Source organism: Protopterus annectens, chromosome 9.part0 (genome assembly GCF_019279795.1).
Source record: "Protopterus annectens isolate FY-2018-M chromosome 9.part0, PAN1.0, whole genome shotgun sequence".
NCBI lineage: Eukaryota > Metazoa > Chordata > Ceratodontiformes > Protopteridae > Protopterus > Protopterus annectens.
In genome coordinates this window covers 1,318,838,884-1,318,858,489 of record NC_056743.1, presented here as the reverse complement: position 1 = coordinate 1,318,858,489, position 19,606 = coordinate 1,318,838,884, and the positions used below count along the sequence as shown (strand labels likewise).

The window sequence follows — 19,606 nt, the reverse complement described above, 5'->3', positions numbered from 1 at the left end:
TAGGTATAAATTAATTAACTTGATATGTTATATTGTATATACAACATGAAAAATCAGTTTATTTATTTGTCCATTTATTTATATATATACATTTTTATGCTTCAATGAATCTTTTGCATACCTTCATCTTTACATGATATCTAGATGGTCAGGGATGAATTATAGTGCTATGAGGGGCCGCTTAATGTATTTCATCATAGTTTTGATCAAGAAATGTCATTATTTATATAATTTATAGTTTATACTACATATTTGTATATATTCTTTAACACATTTAGAATATTTTGGAAGTCTTCATTTTTAGACTAGTTTGTATTGGTTGTTCTTGAGTCAATAATCATGTTATAATTTTAAAAAATTAGAATAGTTAGGCAAAATACACAATATGTATATATAACCTTGTCTGACAATTGATGTTTTTAAAAACTTTTGGATGTCAGTATATATCTTAGATAACATTAGACATATATGCTTTGACAGCTCTTCAGTAGCTTTTTAAAGCTTCAGTTTAGTTAGCTTGATGGCTAAAACATTTTGTTTTTTGTTTTTTGTTTGCCATTTTGCTTGCTATTTCACAAGCTCAATGTTTGAGACACCCTAGAATTGCACTGAAAACATCTCTGTCAATTAATTAATTAACTAATAATTTAGATTGATTGATTAGAAGCAATTAACTTCAGTTGTGTGTATATATAGAGAGACAGCTTTATTTTGTATTCAATCTGAAGAAGCGTGCCTTGTGGATGCACGCGAAAGCGCTCATTCTTTTACTTCAATAAAGAATTTGTTTTACGTGGTGGTTGATCTCCAGTTTGTTGTTATACAATTAAAAGTAACAACAGTATGATAAGGAAGGGCCACACTCAGGAGATGGAGAGCAAAGGTAGACAGTTTAATGTAGATACGAGAACATAATTTTTCAAGGAGTGGGTTGGTGGGTTCAGTCAATCATATGAATGGAAGGTACAGGCCAAGGCAAGTGAGTTTTTTTTTTTTTTTTTTAACAGTCTGGTATTCCTTGTCAGACAGGATGTAAGATGAAAAGGAGCTGCCTTAGACTCGCAGTAACACTCCAACATACTAGAGAAACAATGTTTTCTCCTGACAGCTTATTCGTGTAATGTGATGTATAACACATTACATTACCTTAAATGGATAGTCTGTAGCAGAAGGTACGTCTTTTGGCAGAAAGGAACGACCAGTAGTAAAGACCACTGTATTTATGTAACACTTGTCTTGATATGGAAAATGGCTGGCTAAGCCATAAGTTCCTAAATATTTTGCTGAAATGGTTATTAACAGGAAAGGATTATTTGCACTGTTGAATGACATGGCAGAAAAGTAGAAACAGACAGCTTTTTTGAGCCTAAAGCCAAGATTCCATGGAGAACGTTAATACTCTCATATCATGTATGCATGAGCGATTGCTTGAAGGCTAATTACATATGCAGACCAGGTTGTCACTCAATTTGTGACACACCCACTTCTGCATGAAACGAACTGGTGAGGCCCTCACGTAAAATAACGCCTAAAACATTGCAGGGGTTGATGTGCAAAAAATAAATAATAATACTAATAAAACTAATTTGCCAATAATATGGTTTAAGTGCACCAAGGAAGCTTTTAGAAGCTTACAATTAGCACAAATTAAAGTAATTTAAAAAAGGAGAAAAAATCCTGGCACTGTTCCTGATAATGTTTTCAGAAGCACTTTAAGCAGCCAGTGATTTACAGTTCTAACATCATAAGTGAAGGCAGACACAAGCCACTGGCTTTTTAGACTACGCAGTATTATGGAGATGTAAAGAGCATTGTGAGAAATGGAAACACTGGAAAACAAAACGGCAGCCCAGACATTCAGGGGTGTGACAAACTGCCAAGTTATCAGTCACTTAAGAGTGGTATTGCAGCCTTAACTTGGTGTCAACATTTTGTCCTTTTCCTTTTAAAGTTTTGGACTTCTTGAGAAAAGATGGAATTATACCTCTCAACTGTCCAGATTTTGCCTCATATTTTGGGCTGCTCCACATTTTGGCAACTTGCAGAGGGTTGAAGTCATTGAATAGTCACAGACATTTGAGTTTCAGACTTCATATCCTTCAGAAAATGTATGTTAAAGCAAAATCTGTTGTTTTAGCAACCTTCTAAGTTTATAAGGGCAATATTTAAAATCTGTCCCATTATGGGGACCTTTGCCCTGCCCCCCCCCCATCCCATCCCATCCCATCCCATCCCATTATTTTTGACGTTGTACAGATTTCTTGTGCTAAGAGGTATGAAGATGATGGGTTGTGGTCAACAGGTAATGGCAATCATTACAGTTATAGACGCTTTTCGTTCAGAAAAGGCATGCTATTCTGTAAATTTTGTAAGTCAATAAGATTAATATTTTAAAAGTGCCCTGATATTGGGGGTTTTACTGGTCAATGCACACATACTTACAGCCATGGTGGGGAATGTGATAAACACGTATTATCTCTTTTTCTGTGCGTTTTTTATTCTTTAATTTTAAAAGTTAAATGCAATGAATACGTTTGTTGGGGAGTCCCCTAAATAACTTGAAACATCCTAGTTTGCGCTACCGACACTGTGTGCTGTTAAAAGGAAATACTTTTTCGCATATTGGTAAAGGGAGCTTAAAAATAAATAACCGGTGTATACTTAATTCTTATAATTCCAATGTCAAAGATGTTGCTGATCCATATTTCTCAGAGCAAAACAAAATCCCGTACGACAGTACGGGTACAACCTTTTTACTCCGTATGTAACTGTACTTTAAAAAAAAACAGTGCTAAACTACAGCTCAGCAATTGACGTTTCTACGCTATCATGCTGAAGTCACGTGATGCGCAGACATCGTTGTGTCATTTTGTAACTGTGAGGGTTATTGAAAGTATTGTTAGTTGTTTGTGGATTCCAGTACTTTTCAAATTTTTTTAAAAAGCTGGAATAAATTACATAATCACTTTACAATAATGGCTTCATATTTTGATGAACATGATTGTGAGCCTACCAACCCGGAAGAACAGTATCGACAGAATGCTCTACTTGAGCTGGCCAGGTAAGCAGAGGTAGCACCTGCTTTGTAAGTAAGCGGTATGCGTTTACAGAGAAGGGCAGACTTGTTTTTCTTTCGACTTTTCCCGGTTAGGGGTTGCCACAGCGAAACTCCGGTCCGCTAATGATTAGCAGTCGATTTATACGGTGCCGAGGTGCCAGCCCGACGCCCATCCTTCAACGAAGGCACGCCCATTCACGCATGCCTTTCGAACACCACTCGATTGCGGGGAGGGCATGTAGACTCCACACAGTAGGTGCTTCAGTCGAGAATCGAACGGTGTGAGGCGATAACGCTATCGCTGCACCACTGTGGTTTGAGAGAAGGGCAGACTCAAGTGAAATACGAATAATTTCCACTTATAAGGTGTTTGGTGTGGGTCGACTGAGGAGGTAGATAAACGAAATACCCACGGTTACGCTTTAAAGGTCAGAGGTACTGCAGAAGTTGCGTTATGTATTTTGGGGGTTGTATACACCACTTTAAACATTATTGGGCACTGTGAATGGCCCTTTTCGCCTGTGCTGAACTAGGTCATGCTTTGACAATTATGAGAATTTTTTTTTGGGGGGGGGGGGGTAGGAGAATGGTGTTTACTGTTATTGGCGGCCTGATGAGTCTGCGTCATGCCGATCAGCTGGCCCTAGATTATAGGGATGCCCCTAATTTTGGCTCTGGCCATCTTAAACCTTTTAAAAATGTTGACCTTTGGAGAAAAGTTGATGAATTATACTTGAGAAAGTAACCTATATCACGTCAGTCGCCCTGCTAGACAAGGGTCCAGGGAAGTAAATAGTATGGGAAGAAATAGCCAGGGTATTGTTATGGCTAGGCTTGTATAGGCCCTAGGGGCGATAACCTAGTACCAACCAATGATTAGAGGTGTGGACTTCTTTTACTTGAGAAAATGTATATTAATTTATGCTGTTTTATTCTGTAAACAACTCCTGTTAATAGTACTAACATTTTAGAAAATGTTCCTGGTTATTTCTGTATTTGCCCCTAATTCAGATGAGATTTGTCCCTGATTCATTTGAGTTATGGTTTGCTCTTCTTTACTAGCAGCATCCTTTATCATTTGGCCAAGTCATAGATTTAAGGTGGCCATTTGGGTCTGCCCATCTGCTCATTGAAGTGACAGAAGACATATGTAGCTGATGGAGTAGGATACGGTGTTTTGTATAAGGCAAACTGTGGAGTGTAACAAGATCAGTTGACATGATGAGATATGCATAATAGGCTGTAAGTAAGGGAGAATATGAAAATGTATACTTATCCGGTGAGACAGAACAGTCTGCACAAATACAGAGGAAGGCATGTGCTGAAAATTAGATTATCTTTCTGTTCAGTAAAGCAGACTAGAATATTTTCATTTATTTATTAACTGGGAAAGATCCACTGTGTAAATGCATTAATAATTGTCAAGATTGCTGGACTCTGTGGCATTGCTTGCTACATTTAGGGTGTGTGTAAGCTGATACTGCAGTATACGGATCTCACAGCGATAATGGAAAACATTGGACCGTGCATAAATACCATTTAAGAATACAGATGTTGGAATTTCTGAGTACTAAAATGCTGGTATAACATGTAAATGTAACTGTGGCAATGACCTAGATAACATACCTGATGTGTTATTTGAACATCTAGGCTCACATATGGTTACCCCACTATTATTTTACAGTGTTATAAAAATGTATTGCTTTATCTTCCAGGAAGTAGCTAACTTCATTCCAATTTTGAAAAAAAATGGGAGTTCTTATATTGTAAACAATTAAAACCCAATCAGTTTAACTTCTTTGTTTTGTAGATGTTTCAAAAGATGCCTATTAAACATACTTGGGGGTAATCATGGATATGGTGCTGTGTTTTGTGAAATATCCTGCTAAATCCAATTGCCTGATCAGGTTTTTATGATCATATTAGAAGGACTGCGGGTAGTGGACTGGGTGTTATTGTGTGTTTAGGTCTTTCCAAAGCATTAGATAGTATGTCACATTCAGTTTTTGAAGAATTTATGATAAAACTTGCAATTAATACTTTTATATTAAACTGGATTAACTCATTTCATTCTAAATTTTTAGTGTAAAAATTGGAAGCCATTCTTCGCGTTATGTTTACTCAGTGGTCTGTTTTAGGTCCGTCAATTTTCAACATGTTTTTTTTTTTTTTTCTGTTTTGGCTACACATGAAAGTATTTGGATTGCCAAAATAACAGATGATATCAAGTTAGCATAAGTTATTGCTAATGACAGTTATTATGATATATTCATTATCTATCTTTCTAGTATAGTAAAATGGCAGAATAGAATTGGGTTTAACATCAGTTTTAGTAAATGCAGTTTCATAATTTTTTTGGGAAGAGGTGTAGCTAGCTATCCTGGTGTCCAGTGCCACCCCCCCCCCCCCAATCAAAGGTTCCCCTCTTTTCCTGTGATGTGAGGATTAAAAAAAAAGAAAGAAAAATGGAAAAAAAGTCCTTTACAGTCCACGGAGAGTAAATTGAAAAATACTTCCATGTCCTTTTTGAATTGGCAAGCTGCTGATGTAGTCCACAAAAGGCATGCTTCAGTTTGGAACTGAACAAATCCTGAGACAAAGAAATGTCTTTGCTTTTAAACTGTAGCAACTGCTTGCTACATTTGCAACAAGCAGATTATATAGTCCACACAGAGTGCTAAAGTGCTTCAGTTTTTAAGTTGTGGAACCAGACGTTCTAAAAAAAAAACTTTTTTCAATTTAAACTTTAGCACGCTGCTTGCAAAAAATGTGTCACATTTTTTCTAAGACTTTTTATTTTAATGAAAACCTCAAACAAACAAACAAAAAAATTTAAGACATTTTCAGAATACCCCACCCCCTGTTAACTTAGAACAAGCCATCAAAATTATGTACATCTTCAAAAATGAAGTTTATCCTTCCAGATAACAGTTACCCAAATCAGCATCTGCATATACAGTAATTACCTAACCTAAAATTAAGGTTACTCATGCTGAAGTGCATTTTACAACATGTTTCCACTTACACTGATTTACTTCTGTTCTTTCATTCTTTGTTCCCCCAGATATGAAAAACGGCTTGTATACTTTCAGCTAACATTTAACTTTTAGCCATAAGTAAAAGTGCACTGACACTCTTTAAATAAAACTAAATTGTATACTGTTCTATTGGATGCATTAAAGAATTACGACTGCTAGGGTGACTGCTATCCCTTATTCCCTTCCCATAAGTTCAAACATTATTTTTCACTGAACTACATTTCCTCAGCAAAGAATGCTTGGAACTCTCAAAATTAATGGCATGCACCTACAGACAGCTGGTCTCCATGTAAAAGCAGCCAGCAATATGAGAGAGAGAGGAAGCAGCCAGCAATATGAGAGAGGAACAGCCAACACTTGTTCAGTTGGGGGAAGGAATCTTTATCAATTTAATTCAGAACAGAATATGTAACTGCTTTTAGCAGCATACTTCTTGACTCCCACTAAGAACAATTGCTAATGGAAAAGAAAACAAGCTAATATCTTTGCAGGTGCAAGAAATGACAATTTCATGGCTTTCATCATTTTGTCTTATTTTTCAAGCTGACTTGCTTACAAATACACTTGTTTAAAGCTTAAACCAAGGGCCTTATTCTAGCCATCCACCCTTGCAAAAATAAGAAATTATTTTAATTCTATATATAATGTAATCAGTGCACTTTTACACCCCACCCCAGTAGCCCAAGATCACAGCATATTAACCTATACTTGCTTTTGCCCAGCCTTTCTTTTGCATTATGATGTAAAGCCTGTTTCCTACAACTAAAAAGTACTTGATGAAATGTTTTATACAAGTATCTTACAGTTACCATGTTTTCCTTTTAGTATTCTTCAAAACGTTAATGATATGAAGTGCTGTATGTTTTACAGTTCACACACAAGTTTAAACAAAGTCAATGAAAGTCCAGTCTTTGTCAGCCATTTTTCTTACAAAGCCATATTTCACAAATGTGATTGCTTCATAGTCTCCCATGTATTTGCTAATTTCAGTGTTAGTCTTATTCCTGTTTATCTCCGTCTCCCAACACCAGACTCTGGTTCAAGTCCAGGGTATCCCTGATTGTTCTAGTCAACTTGTTCACTTTTTTTCTGTTTCTCGTGCATTTTCCTTTGGAATGCTTGAAAAAGTTTCACTGGCAAAATCTCTGAGCTTTATTGTCCACATAATGAGAGACAAGTCCCCCTTTTATATTTGTAGGCTCACTTTTTTTATTTCTTCCTTAGCCTGTTCTGCATCCAAAAATGTCTTTGATCTTTCAGGGAAAATTTTTCTGAAGAAAACTGGATACAGCAGCTTGAATTTCCTACCTGCCTCTCCACCCTGATTTCTGGGATAAATTTGCTTCCCTTCTGCCTGGTGTACAGTAAATACATTTCCACAAACACTCTGCTGTTTCCAGATTTTAGTATTTTTGCCACAGTTTTATCAGGATCAGCTCTTTCTGCTGGTATGATTGTATCTTTAGTAATACAGTTCTTCATTGATTTCTCGTGGCCAGGTGTGGAGCATACACTCTATGCCCTTTCAGTTAACAAAATCCGGCTGTGAAATACCTTTCCTGTTGCTATTCCTTCCAGTTTCTTTGATACACAGCAGAAAATTTCAGGTTTTCTTTCTGCACTCTTGTCTTCTAATTCTGCCATTTTTAAACCGCTTTTCTTGAGAAGCCACATACTCAGTCGGTCTTTTCTTCATTTCATTCTGTTATTTTTGCAATTTTATAATTTCAGATGAAAAGCTAGTTCTAGTTTTTCCAGCTTTTTGTTATTTGAGTCAGTATATTCTTTCATTGTTTCATTTAGTTTAATCACCTCTGAGTACATTTGACTTATTTTTCTCTAAAATACTGGAAGTCATCTGTTGTACCAAAGCTGATGCTTGTACTGCTTTTTAACAACTGCACGATTCTTCCCAGCCAGTATTTTCTCTTCACTTTTTCTGGTTGATTTTCTTTTATATTCTTTAATTTTTTTCTCTGCTGGCATCCAGGCAGTGTACTTATAGCCAGTAACCAAATTTTACCTAAAATGACAATATCATTTGCTCTTATTTCTTGGTTTCAGTTTTCACTATGAGAGTGGAAATTGCTTAGTTTTAATATAGCTGCACCAAGCTATTAATTCACAGAATTTGAGTAGTTCATGGTACATTTCAGTAGTTATGGTGAGATGGACATATCCATCTTACCACAGTAAATATGTGCATTACTATTTTGATGTTGTTGTTGTTGTACAGGAAATAAAATAATCTGAAACAAAGCAATTACCAAGGTTATTAGAGTGCACTACTTTATTATTAGTGTACAACAGAATATAATCTGAAACAAACAGATACGCTAAAGAAACCCATTGTAATTTAAGTATAAAGTACTGTTGAATTGCACTGCGATTAATATGTAACCATCCATTAAATGATATCCCCCATAGGCATCCACCTAGCTAGTTCTAAAGTGAAGAGAGTTGGGGGGCAACTCCCTTTCATGTGGAATTTAAACAGAAGACAGTTTGCCATGGTGGTTAATTTAGGGCACATGCCAGTCCTCAGAGTGCAAACACTTCATTCTAAGAGTTGTGCAGTGGGTATAACAGTCCTATTTTCAAAACAGTTTTGATGGGGTTAAGTATTTTAAATTATACATTGATCACTGAAACACTGAGACATTTTTCACTGTAGTTCATGTTGGAACAATAACCTTCAATCAAATGGACATTTAATTAGCCTGGCAATGATTACAGAATTATAGGTTCATAGGTTGATTTAATTAGCCTGGCAATGATTACAGAATTATAGGTTGATACTAGGCTATCTGCCCTAGGGCATTTATAAGCCTAGCCAGAGTGTGTTTGGCTTTCGCCACCCTTTTTAGATTATTTGACTGTGCCTCTGTATAGTAGGTCACAGAAGATAGCCCTTTTAAGGTTAGTTTACTGTGCCTCTGTCTAGTAGGGACACAGAAGAGATCCCAGGGGTAAACCTATGATCTCCCATCCACTCGTCAAGAAGAGGGTCATTGAGGGGCTCTGCCTAACATGGATTGGGATTTTGTTCCAGAGTGAAGGGTAGCCTCTGGGATATGAATCTGTCCCTCCAGCATGTCCTATTTATTTCTGTGCTGAGGTTTAACTCTGTGGAGCGTGTAGCTCTAAGGGATTTGGATTTCCTGAGTTGGAGCATGTCCATTAATTCTGGTTTGGACATGGCTTTATACGTCCGGCACAGATCGCCTCTGAGTAGGCGGAAAGCAACTGAGTAGAGCTGGAGTTTCTTTAGCCTAACTGCGTAGGGCATCTGTTTGAGTCCCTTGATCCTCTTGGTGATGTACTTTTGGGGTCTTTCCAGTTGCTGCAGGTGTCTGGTAAGGTACATCCCAAGTGGGGCATTGTATTCAATTATGGGCCTGATGAGTGATGAGTAGAGGGGCACAATGACCTCTCTTGATCTAGATGTGAACCCTTTCGTGATAAGGTGGGCTATATAGAAGGTCTTTCTAACCACTTTGGCAACGTGATTGTCAAAGGAGAGATTGCTATCTACTTGGATCCCCAAATCCCTAATTACTTCTTCCATACTTAATGGATTACCACCTATGTGGTAATTTGTGGGCACTTTGTTTTTCCCAAAGGGGATGACTATGCACTTTTTGGCATTTAGCTGTAGGCCATGGCTCTGGCACCAGTTATCCGTCTCTGTGAGACCCTTTTGGAGGATGCTTGTGTCAGTCATCGATTATGGCACGCAGTTTGCAGTCATCTGCGAACTTGGTTGTGATTTTATTTTTGTTAGCTAACTGAAAGGCTGTGATGCTGGAACTAGCTGTGGATGTTTGAGAGATTTTTGTTCAGGGAAGAGATACATCGATAAGTGACTTGGCACAACTGGGGAAGCGTGGAGCTTGCTTTACAAGTAGAGCTAGACAAGAAGCATTGTGTTTCGTAATGGAAGGTGGGCTGAGTGTGTTGAGGCACAGTAAGGTCAGACAAGATGTATGTGTGACTGCAGCAAATGTATGACAATGCATGAACGAATCAAGTAAGGATATGTTGTACGACTGGAAAGATGTGATACACTGTGACCAGCTCTAAAGATTCCTTTTGTGGAGGAGATGTAGTGTGCTAATGGAATGAGATGAGATGACCTTTGTGAAATGGGATGAGACTTGATGTAAAATGGAAATGAAATGAGCTATACGAGTGTCGGGGTACATTATTGCATTAGGCTGTGTTACAGTCAGTCTCTTAACACAGCTTGTTTACTGGCATCATGAGTGCAGTGGTTTTACACTTCAGATGTTTGATTCTGTAAAGTGAGATGTTGGGTGCATTGTTCTAAGAAGTTTAGTGGCTCAGATCATGTCTGCTTTTGAATAACATTTTGTTTAAGTTTTGTATTTCCATGGGTCTTGGACTGCAACATCATTTTTGAATTATGATAGAAAAGTAATACCACTGATTGAAATAATTTTGTACTCTTAATTTGAGTAGAGTGGGCCTGTGTTGTAATCGGTTACCGAGCCAAACGGTTTAAAATGATTAGTTTTGTGGGAAGAACTGTTCCAGTTTTAAATACAGCCCAGGGTGGTGGAATGTAAACTAACAGATTGATAAGAAGGCTTTTATTTTTCCTAATAAAACGAGGTAAACTTTTGATAAAATGATGTCCCTTCCAAGTTTAGGTATTTTTGGGGTACTATGATTGTTTACCTTAATTAAATCTATTTTTGATGCGCAATAGCAGCTGGTCTTGTGACTGTTGCACATTTTCTGAACTCTTGTGTCCAATCTTTGAAGTAGGGGGGGCTTTGTGCTGTGACTTTTGACTGTTTTGCAATAGTAGATTAGCAGGTGGTATTGAAGCTAGTAACACACAGTGATCTTTCTCTTTTATTTCTGGAGTAAGTATATGTAATAAGTGTATTACTTTTTATTCTGTTTACCTTTATGGGCCTTTGTACATCAAACTTCGTTTGCCCATTTCTTTCCAGAGGAGAATGTCTTTTGTTATAATCTTTTTCGGTAGACTATCATCAACACGTGTACATTTTGTCTCAAGAGTTTAAATTGTGCCTTAGCCCCCTTCCCCATTGATTAATAGGTGTAATGTATGATTTGGTACAATCAGCCTCAGTGCAGATTAATGTTTCCACACTGTTGCTCTGTTTGTTTCCCTGGGTAGACTCATACTGCCATGCCTCACCATCTGTTGTGGCTGTACAGCTTTGGTTTAACCCACAGGAATTACTCCTGGAGCAAGACAAATTGTATCCCTTCTTTTAGGGATGAGTGAAATGGCAGCAACTATTTACTCCCACCCCTCCCTAGCCGGCTTCTCCTGTGCCTAGGTCTTTAGTTGAAAACAGCTCATGGAAAGCCTTGGTCCAAACTTTGTTTCTGCTCAACAGAGCAAGTTGTAATGACTGTTTCCCCTTGATATTTTTAACAGCTTTCAAGAGACTTGAAAAACAAAGCTCGGAATGGAACATTTTACCAGTACAGACCAAAAGGGGTATCCAAATGGGCTTGATTAGGAAACGTATGTTTAGCCTGAAGAAATTTTGCAGCTAAGCTTATGCCAAAATTGTGGATTGCAATTTATTATAAATTTGAGAGGGACTGGTCACTGATGTTATGTAGCTTGCAGTTTGAAGCATTTGGCATACTACTTATTGTTTTTGTTGTTTGTTTATTATTTTTTAGTATGCACATGTATGACAGTTCTGTTGTGATGGTGTAGCTGCTCTGTAGACATTTTAGTTCCTTGGCTGTGCATTATTAAAACAGAATTTTACACACCTGGGCATTTGTCAAAATTGTTTGAGAGCCACAGCCACATCCTTTTATCACCGTAGATTCAGTTGCTAGGGCAGACAGTATGTTAAACCAGCGGATGACATATAGCTCAGTGATGTGTGCCTGCCAATTATTCATGAGGGTTTTGTTCAGAGCCTTTCTTAGTGAGGATGGAAGAGCTCCGCAGCCAAGGTCACCAGCTATCCTAGACAACTTCAGAGATCAGCTGCATAACTATCCATTTTTAGGTGCAGCTGGGGAAGTCATAATTGCAGTAGAAGTTGCCATAGTCTGCTTCGTAGACACACATGAGCCAGTATCGAAGAAGAGTATTAGTGCAAAACTATATTTGTAATAGAAAGGTAGGCAAATAAATGTAAACATTACCTCAAAAATATGTACAGTGGCAAAGAAATGATGTAAAATAGTGGTAAGAAACAAGGTACTACAGAAAAACTTTTGGCAGATTCATTAAAAAGGTAGAGGAGTTGCTAAAATTGGAGGCAAGTGGGACAAAAGTCACATGTATTCTATTTCATGTTGTATAAATGCTTTGTGACACAGTACCTTTTGTATACGTTTTGCTTAGATAATTGCAAGCAATTGACTTTTTACTGCTGCAGTAAGCAGGAGTTTGAGCTGTAAACACAGGTGGACTGTGGACAGGGATTGTGTTTCACACAGACTACCAGGAAACGAAATGTCGATAGGATAAAGTACAGTTAAAACAGTTTACATGTTTTACAGCTGTATCAGAATTTTTTTAAATAAACACTTTTTTCATTGAAGTATCACTTCTAACATAGGCATAATTACATTTATACAAAATAATCAAACTGTATTAACGTCAAACATTTTACTACAAACACATACATATATACATTTATTTATATATAGATATATAGATATATAGATATATATATATATAGATATAGATATAGATATAGATATATATATATATATATATATATATATATATATATATATATATATATATATATATATATATATATATATAGATATATATATAATCTAAGCAGCATTACATAAATTAATTCAATTCCTGCCCCCTTTTTTAAAAAAGAAACATGTTTATTAAACCATCACTTAAAACTTGAGCTTTGGCCGGCTAAGATCTAGCTGTATTCAACTGGACGTATAAGAGAATTTAAGTACCTTTTATCTGCACTTTTTCAAATAATACAGCATTTTAATTGATTTTATTTGTGTTGCATTGAATATTAACCGAAATGGAAGTTTTGACTCGTGTTTTTTTTTTTTTTTTTTTTTTTTTTTTCTTCCCGTTAGTTCCCCACCCACCCTCCCTGGTTTTGGTGTTAATCTTGGTGGCTTTGAAACTGCCCGCCCCTCCTGTAAATTTTTGTTTGGATACTCCTTCTGGGCCCATCTCATTTGCTCAATCAACCGACTGCAGTGAGATCATATTCTGATTTCAGGCACTCCTACTGTGTACAAAGAGAGCATCTGGGAAAGAAAAAAAAATTAAGCTGGTTTCCTGCCTTTCCTGCAAGTGGTCTAGACTGTTTGTAGGCTTCTGAGCCCCCAAGCCTTTCTTTGTTGGAGGGAAGCCTTCTAGCTTAATTTTGTTTCTTAGAACTAGCCAGTTTTTTTAGTTTCAGCACTCAAAATCTGTTTCTCTGAACTCTGCACTTGTTCAGAACTCATAAGCACTAAAGCTGCAAATTACTACAGCACTCAACTTTCCACACTTGTCTGGAGGAAAGCAGTTTTTAGTACTTAATAAATAAGCACCTATCCAGGCATGTCTAAAGGTCAGCTCCCGGTGTTTTCTCCTGTCTATGTGATGAATCTGGGCATCTTGGGGCAATGCAGCAATTGCCTTATGTACACACACAATCCTCTCCTCCTACCACCCAACACTACAACCTGTGAGAGATGCACTTATATAGCCAAACTGGAAGCAAAGCTCTCTTCACCCAGGACTGGACTAGGCAGTCAAGAGGAGAAGATAAACACTTGCACCATACCTCACTCATCACATAGTCCCTCAAAACCTATACCACCAAAACACGCACCTACATTCGCAGAGGCTCTCAATAAAAACCTGCCCAAGCATCAGGGACCTACAAAGCAGAAACGCAAGCAAACTCCACCCCCCCAACACAACTCAAATGACACATAGCCCACAAACTCAGTGTACCACTCAACCACAGCCCATAAGGCACAACAACGTACCCAACACTCTAGTCATAGGTGACTCTGTAGTCGGGCACACTGATGTTCCACTCACCAGGCTAAACGAGGAGAAAGTTACTGTCAGCTGCCTGTCATAAACCTCATTCCTCCCCTGTATGTATTGTTCCCACCAGATTGCTCCTACCCCTTTCCAGTTGTTTTATCTCTGTTAATATATTCACTGCTTCTAATATAGTTGGTTTAGATTTTGATTTCTATTTTCTAGTAATTTTTTTTTTTTTTTTTTTTTTTTTGGCAGCCACATAATTAGACACAGCAAGGCTTTACCATGTCTAGGCAATTTTGATTCTGTATCATGGCTCAGAAAAATAATCTTCCTCGTCACACCAGTCCGCCCACCCAGAATCTCCGACAGTGCATCCTGCAGGGAATCCTTAAAGTCTGCCAACCCACCGCACTCGCAGAAAATATGTTCCCAAGTAAGTTGTTGTTTTCTTTCGGCTTTTCCCGGTTAGGGGTCGCCACAGCGGAACTCTGATCCACTAATGATTGGCAGTCAATTTTTACGGTGCCGAGGTGCCAGCCCGACGCCCAACCTTCAACGAAGGCATGCCCATTCACGCATGTCTTTCGAACGCCACTCTACCGCGGGGAGGACATGCAGACTCCACACAGAAGGCACTCCAGCCGAGAATCGAATGGGAAAACCTCTTGCTGTGAGGCAACAACGCTACCGCTGCACCACCACGGCTTGCATGTTCCCAAGTAAGCTGTATCAGAATTTTGTTCGGAAATTGCTAGAAATGTGTATTTCAGGTACATATTCCTATATTTAAGAAGATTCTAGCATTCTCACCTTATTTTACTCTTTACTCTAGGTCCCTGTTAAATGGACTGGAGTTTGACTTGGGTCCTGTGGACCTCTCAGAATGGGACCAAAGGTTACCACCACCTGCTGCAAAGGAAGTTGTTAGGAAACTGCCCAATGTGATTATCAAGCCATGCCAAGCAGGTAAGTATATGTGGTTTGGGAGATGCTTGAAGTGAGTATTTAGCTTTGTACACACTGGCAGAGAAAGAATGGATGTTATTTTCTTTCATTTATGTGGTGAGAGAGAGACTATAACTCCTGTAGTTTGCTCACTGTAGATTATGTTGCTTACCATGGATTAAAACAAAGTTTTATTTCCCAATTTGACAATCCCATTTTTAGTCCTGGTAGGTGGTAGTTACAGTAGTAGTAGTAGAAACAGAACTTACAACCTGAGAGAGCTCACAGCCTGTCGGTCTTTCTCTCCATATAGAATTTCTGTATACTGTAACATCACTGACTGAGAGGGAGCATGTAGCTCCTGTAATCCCAACATTCCCCCAAAAAAATTCATGTGAGTAGTGGTGTAGGACATAAGTTATTGTAGTCCCAGCCTATATAGTTTCAGGAGTCACTGTATATAATAGTGGAGGAGCAGAGACAAGGGTGTGTGTGTGTGTGTGTGTGTGTGGGGGGGGGGGGGGGCTTCTAACCTTTATACAGTAAACTCTCGGTTAACCAGTACCCATGGGGATTGATAGATGCCAGGTAAGTGTAGTTTCTGGCTGCCTGAGAGTTACTGTTAAAAATAGACCTAACAAATGTTGTACCCTGTGCTATGTCATACCATACCATAAACACTGTATTGATTTGATTTTGATATTGAAATACAGTAATTAAAACCCTGGCTGGAATTAATCATATTTTAAACTTTTATATTTTCACTAGAAAGCGTGGAACGATTTTCAGTGGCACGCTCAGTGGATTGGAACTGAATGAATTGAATAGACAGAGTGCATGCATGTATGAAAGTAGAAGTCTGTGAGCGAGATCAGAAAGATGAAAGCTAATGCTGTACCCTCTGCTATATCATACTATACCATACAATAGACACTGTATTGTTTTGATTTTAATATTGAAATACAGTAATTAAAATCCTGGCTGAAATAATCATATTTTAAACTTATATTTTTGCTAGAAAGCATGGCACGTGGAACGGTTTTCAGTGGCACACTCAGTGGATTGGAATTGAATAGACAAGAGTGCATGCATGTATGAAAGTAGAAGAGTCTGTGTGTGAGATGTCAGATGGATGAAAGCTGAAGTAAGTGTGTGTGTGTGTGTGTGTGTGTGTGTGTGTGTGTGTGTGTGTGTGTGTGTGTGTGTGTGTGTGTGTGTGTGTGTGTGTGAGATCGGAGAGAGAATGTGCAATCTGATGCAAACTGAGTATGGAGCAAGTGTTGACATTTTAGCGATTTGACTTGGTCTCAGGTTGGGGAAAGAGGGAATTTATTTGGTTCCTTTTTAAAACTTTAAAAACGTAAGGTATGTTTCTGCGGGGGGGGGGGTGCAAAGTGCAACACATAAAAGCTGAACTGTTCATACTGTACTGTATTTCTTCAATTTTTTTCTGGTTAACTGAGAGTTTACTGTATTCTGTCCCAGTCATTGTAAGTAATGGTGTACGACCACTGACAGTGGAGAACTATCAGTACGTGGCTTTTCACTGTAGGTGGAGATATAGTGGCACTGACTGCTGGGGGAATGCCTACCTGTTACAGGCTAAGGATGTTCCTTGCCTCTTTAAGTAGTAGTTTCTGTAGGTGGTGGTGTACCACAGCTGACTGAAGGAGGTAGTTGCTTTTGTAGACTCAGCCTGTCCCTGTAGGAGTCTTTGTATGTGGTGCTGTTGAACAGTGACCAGAACTGTTAGAACGTTGGAGCATCTTTTAAGATGCATAGATAAGCATATGTAGCTTTAAAAAAAATGTTGCTGTCTTTCACTGGCCGCAACAAGCAATCTAATTTGTTGCTACCTTAAGGCAGTAACAGTGTGAGAGTTCATAACTGCTGCTGCAGTCTGCATCTTCTCAGCAGGTTTATTTATAGTTGGAGAGTACTGTACAGAATGGTGTAGTTACATTGAGTCTGAACACGCAGCCACTACAGTCAAGGTTGTCCTTTCACGTACTCCAGGTATGCTGCTGGAACATGCATGGGAAGGAAAGTATGGTTATTTCATGCCTAGTTCCTCTCATGAGGAGTCAGTAGTGTATATTGATTAGTGAAAACTCATGGTTGCTGCATTTTCCCGTTCTTTCCCTGCAAAAGTCAGTGTAGCTAATGGCTTAGGGAACCTGGTCCATGGGAAGCTATCAGTTCCTAGCAAGCACCATTGTAAGTGGCGTTCTGGTTCTGACTACATGAAGTATTTGTATACTACAGCTGTAGCACATCCTGGTAAGAGTCACTGCAAGTTGTATATTAGCACTGCCTTAGAGAACACAGCTAGAGTATATTTTATGGGCTAAAAAATTGTTTTGTTTTGTTTTTTTTACTAAACATATCTTGTTAAAGGTATTAGATTTTTGCTGTAGCTACTTAGTCTAAATTTTAAAAGGAGTGGAACCAGTATAAACCCCAAACCAAAGAAGTACAATTACATCAGAAAAATAATAATAATATTTCAAAATGGCTTATTGAGAAAGTAGTGACCAGTTTTAATAGTTTGAGGTTCTAATCTTTTGGAGAATTTCAGAATTAAAACTTGATACTGAAAGGAGTAGTAAAAACTGCACTTGTGAATTTTGATTCACAGGGTAAATATATTTTAATTTTTAGCATGAATTCAAAATCTTTGAATTATGAAACTTTGTAACCAGAAATTGATAATGCAATCATCTATTTTGTCTTTTTGCAGACAAAGGCTTGAAATGTCCAGTGTGTTTGTTGGAGTTTGAGGAAGAAGAGACTGTAAAGAAGATGCCATGTGAGCACTTTTTCCACTCTGGTTGTATTTTGCCATGGCTTGGAAAGGTAATGAACACTTGGATATTTTGAGTAGTGAGACATCAATAGATCAAAATGTTTTGTCTGTATCACTAGAATGTGTTTATTTTTGACCGGACATCTATGTTCAAACAGCCTGTTTTCAGTAGAAGCCCAGAAAAAGATTCTCTTGTAAGAAATACAAATTGTAGTATAGTGGGATATAAACAGAACAACATATAGTTGACAAACCATACAGAGAATACAATGTTGTATTTATTTTAAATACAATCTTAACATTTTGAAATGGATGCTATTATTCTGTCAGAGATTCAGAAAGCCTCTTTTTGGTGGAAATCTGAAGAGATGCCGCAGTAACTGGTACAGAAGTATAGTAGCATACATAAAGGTTTGACACCGGTGGTGAGTTCATTAGGGACAGTGTGGTAGCGTACATGTTGACAAATGATCTACATGTAATGAGCTTTTTTTTCACTTTTTAATGTAGATATTCCTAGTCAAAATTTTGTTTTACAATTTAGAATAATATCCCAATTCAAACAATAATAATATTCCATGGAGTAGAGGATCTTAGTATGTAAGCAGGGTGGATAAAAGTGAATATGGTGGTTATGTGTAGAAGTAGCAACAGTAGGTTGCAGAGAGAGAGAGAAGTAAAGGATGTCATTAAACAGTTTGGTATAGCATAGAAAGTAATTATGTGATAGGATACGGTTGAACAGATTACTACTCATCCCAAAGTACATGAGCAGATCTAAGAATCATTTAGAAGATTGTGTATTTCAGAATAGCATACTATTACAGTCAGATTTAATGTCGAAGGACAGTTCACACTACGTGTACTGATGAAGGGAATCACTATAGTGATTATTCAGTTTTCCTGTAAGTAATTGATGTTGATGTAGTGATCTTAGAGGTCTAGGATGATTATATCTTTGGACTTAATTGCCTATTGATTGGTATCACAATGGTTTGTTTTATATGTTGTGTGTTATTTTAAGGTCTGACAAAATTATTTTTTTTTTTTGTAGTTTTAACAATGACATTTTTTATAATGGTAAGTAGTGATGTATCCAGTTTGGAAATTTGCTACAAAATCGACTTTGTTCTGCTTTATGCAATTGTATTTTATGTTGACTGGAATTCCTGAGGTATATAGCAGCCCAGGAGTAGTCGCATATGAACTATTGCCAACATCTTGACTGTGTTCTTTTGGATGTGTTTTGGATGTATAGCACACCTATTTTTTGTTGTTTTTTTATATGACTTACCCTGTGTGATATTCATGCTTTGGATTGTGGTTATTTTATGATTCTCAGATTCTTAATGTGAATCATTTGTTTAGATATAATTTTCAGTAATAAAACTAAGAAATCTGAGCTACTGATATGAATTCTTTCATGTGTGAATAAAATTGTTTTTTATTTGTGTTTTAGCAGTAGTTGAGAATCAGTTATCAGTTTCTTTGCATTGTGGAGGCGGGCTTTTTTCTGTGATGGTTTGTAACTGGGTAATGATTTTGGTTGAATATGGTTTGTAACTGGGTAATGATTTTGGTTGAATATGTAAGTGCCGAGTTGTCTGGTTGTGTGCTTATTGGTGATGAATGTTTTATATGTGAAAGGTTCTAGGATACTGCCTAAAATATGTAGATAAGTGGAATCTGTGTTTTGCCGACATACTTTTGCCGGCATACATTCTGGGATTGGTTATGTAAGTAGCTGT

General features: G+C 37.6%; 1 protein-coding gene across 2 annotated transcripts in view; it reads left to right on the top strand.

Moving 5' to 3' along the window:
- The first annotated feature begins 2,835 nt into the window (after nt 1-2,835).
- The window catches only part of RNF181 (ring finger protein 181), a 147,827-nt gene continuing 131,056 nt past the window's right edge, over nt 2,836-19,606 (top strand). The window contains exons 1-3 of one of the 2 annotated variants that reach the window (XM_044084288.1): nt 2,836-3,061; nt 14,940-15,073; nt 17,793-17,908. In XM_044084288.1, the coding sequence (XP_043940223.1) occupies nt 2,976-3,061; nt 14,940-15,073; nt 17,793-17,908 (336 nt within the window). In that variant the 5' untranslated portion in view covers nt 2,836-2,975. The remainder of the gene's footprint in view (nt 3,062-14,939; nt 15,074-17,792; nt 17,909-19,606) is intronic. The other variant, XM_044084289.1, reaches the window with a different exon arrangement.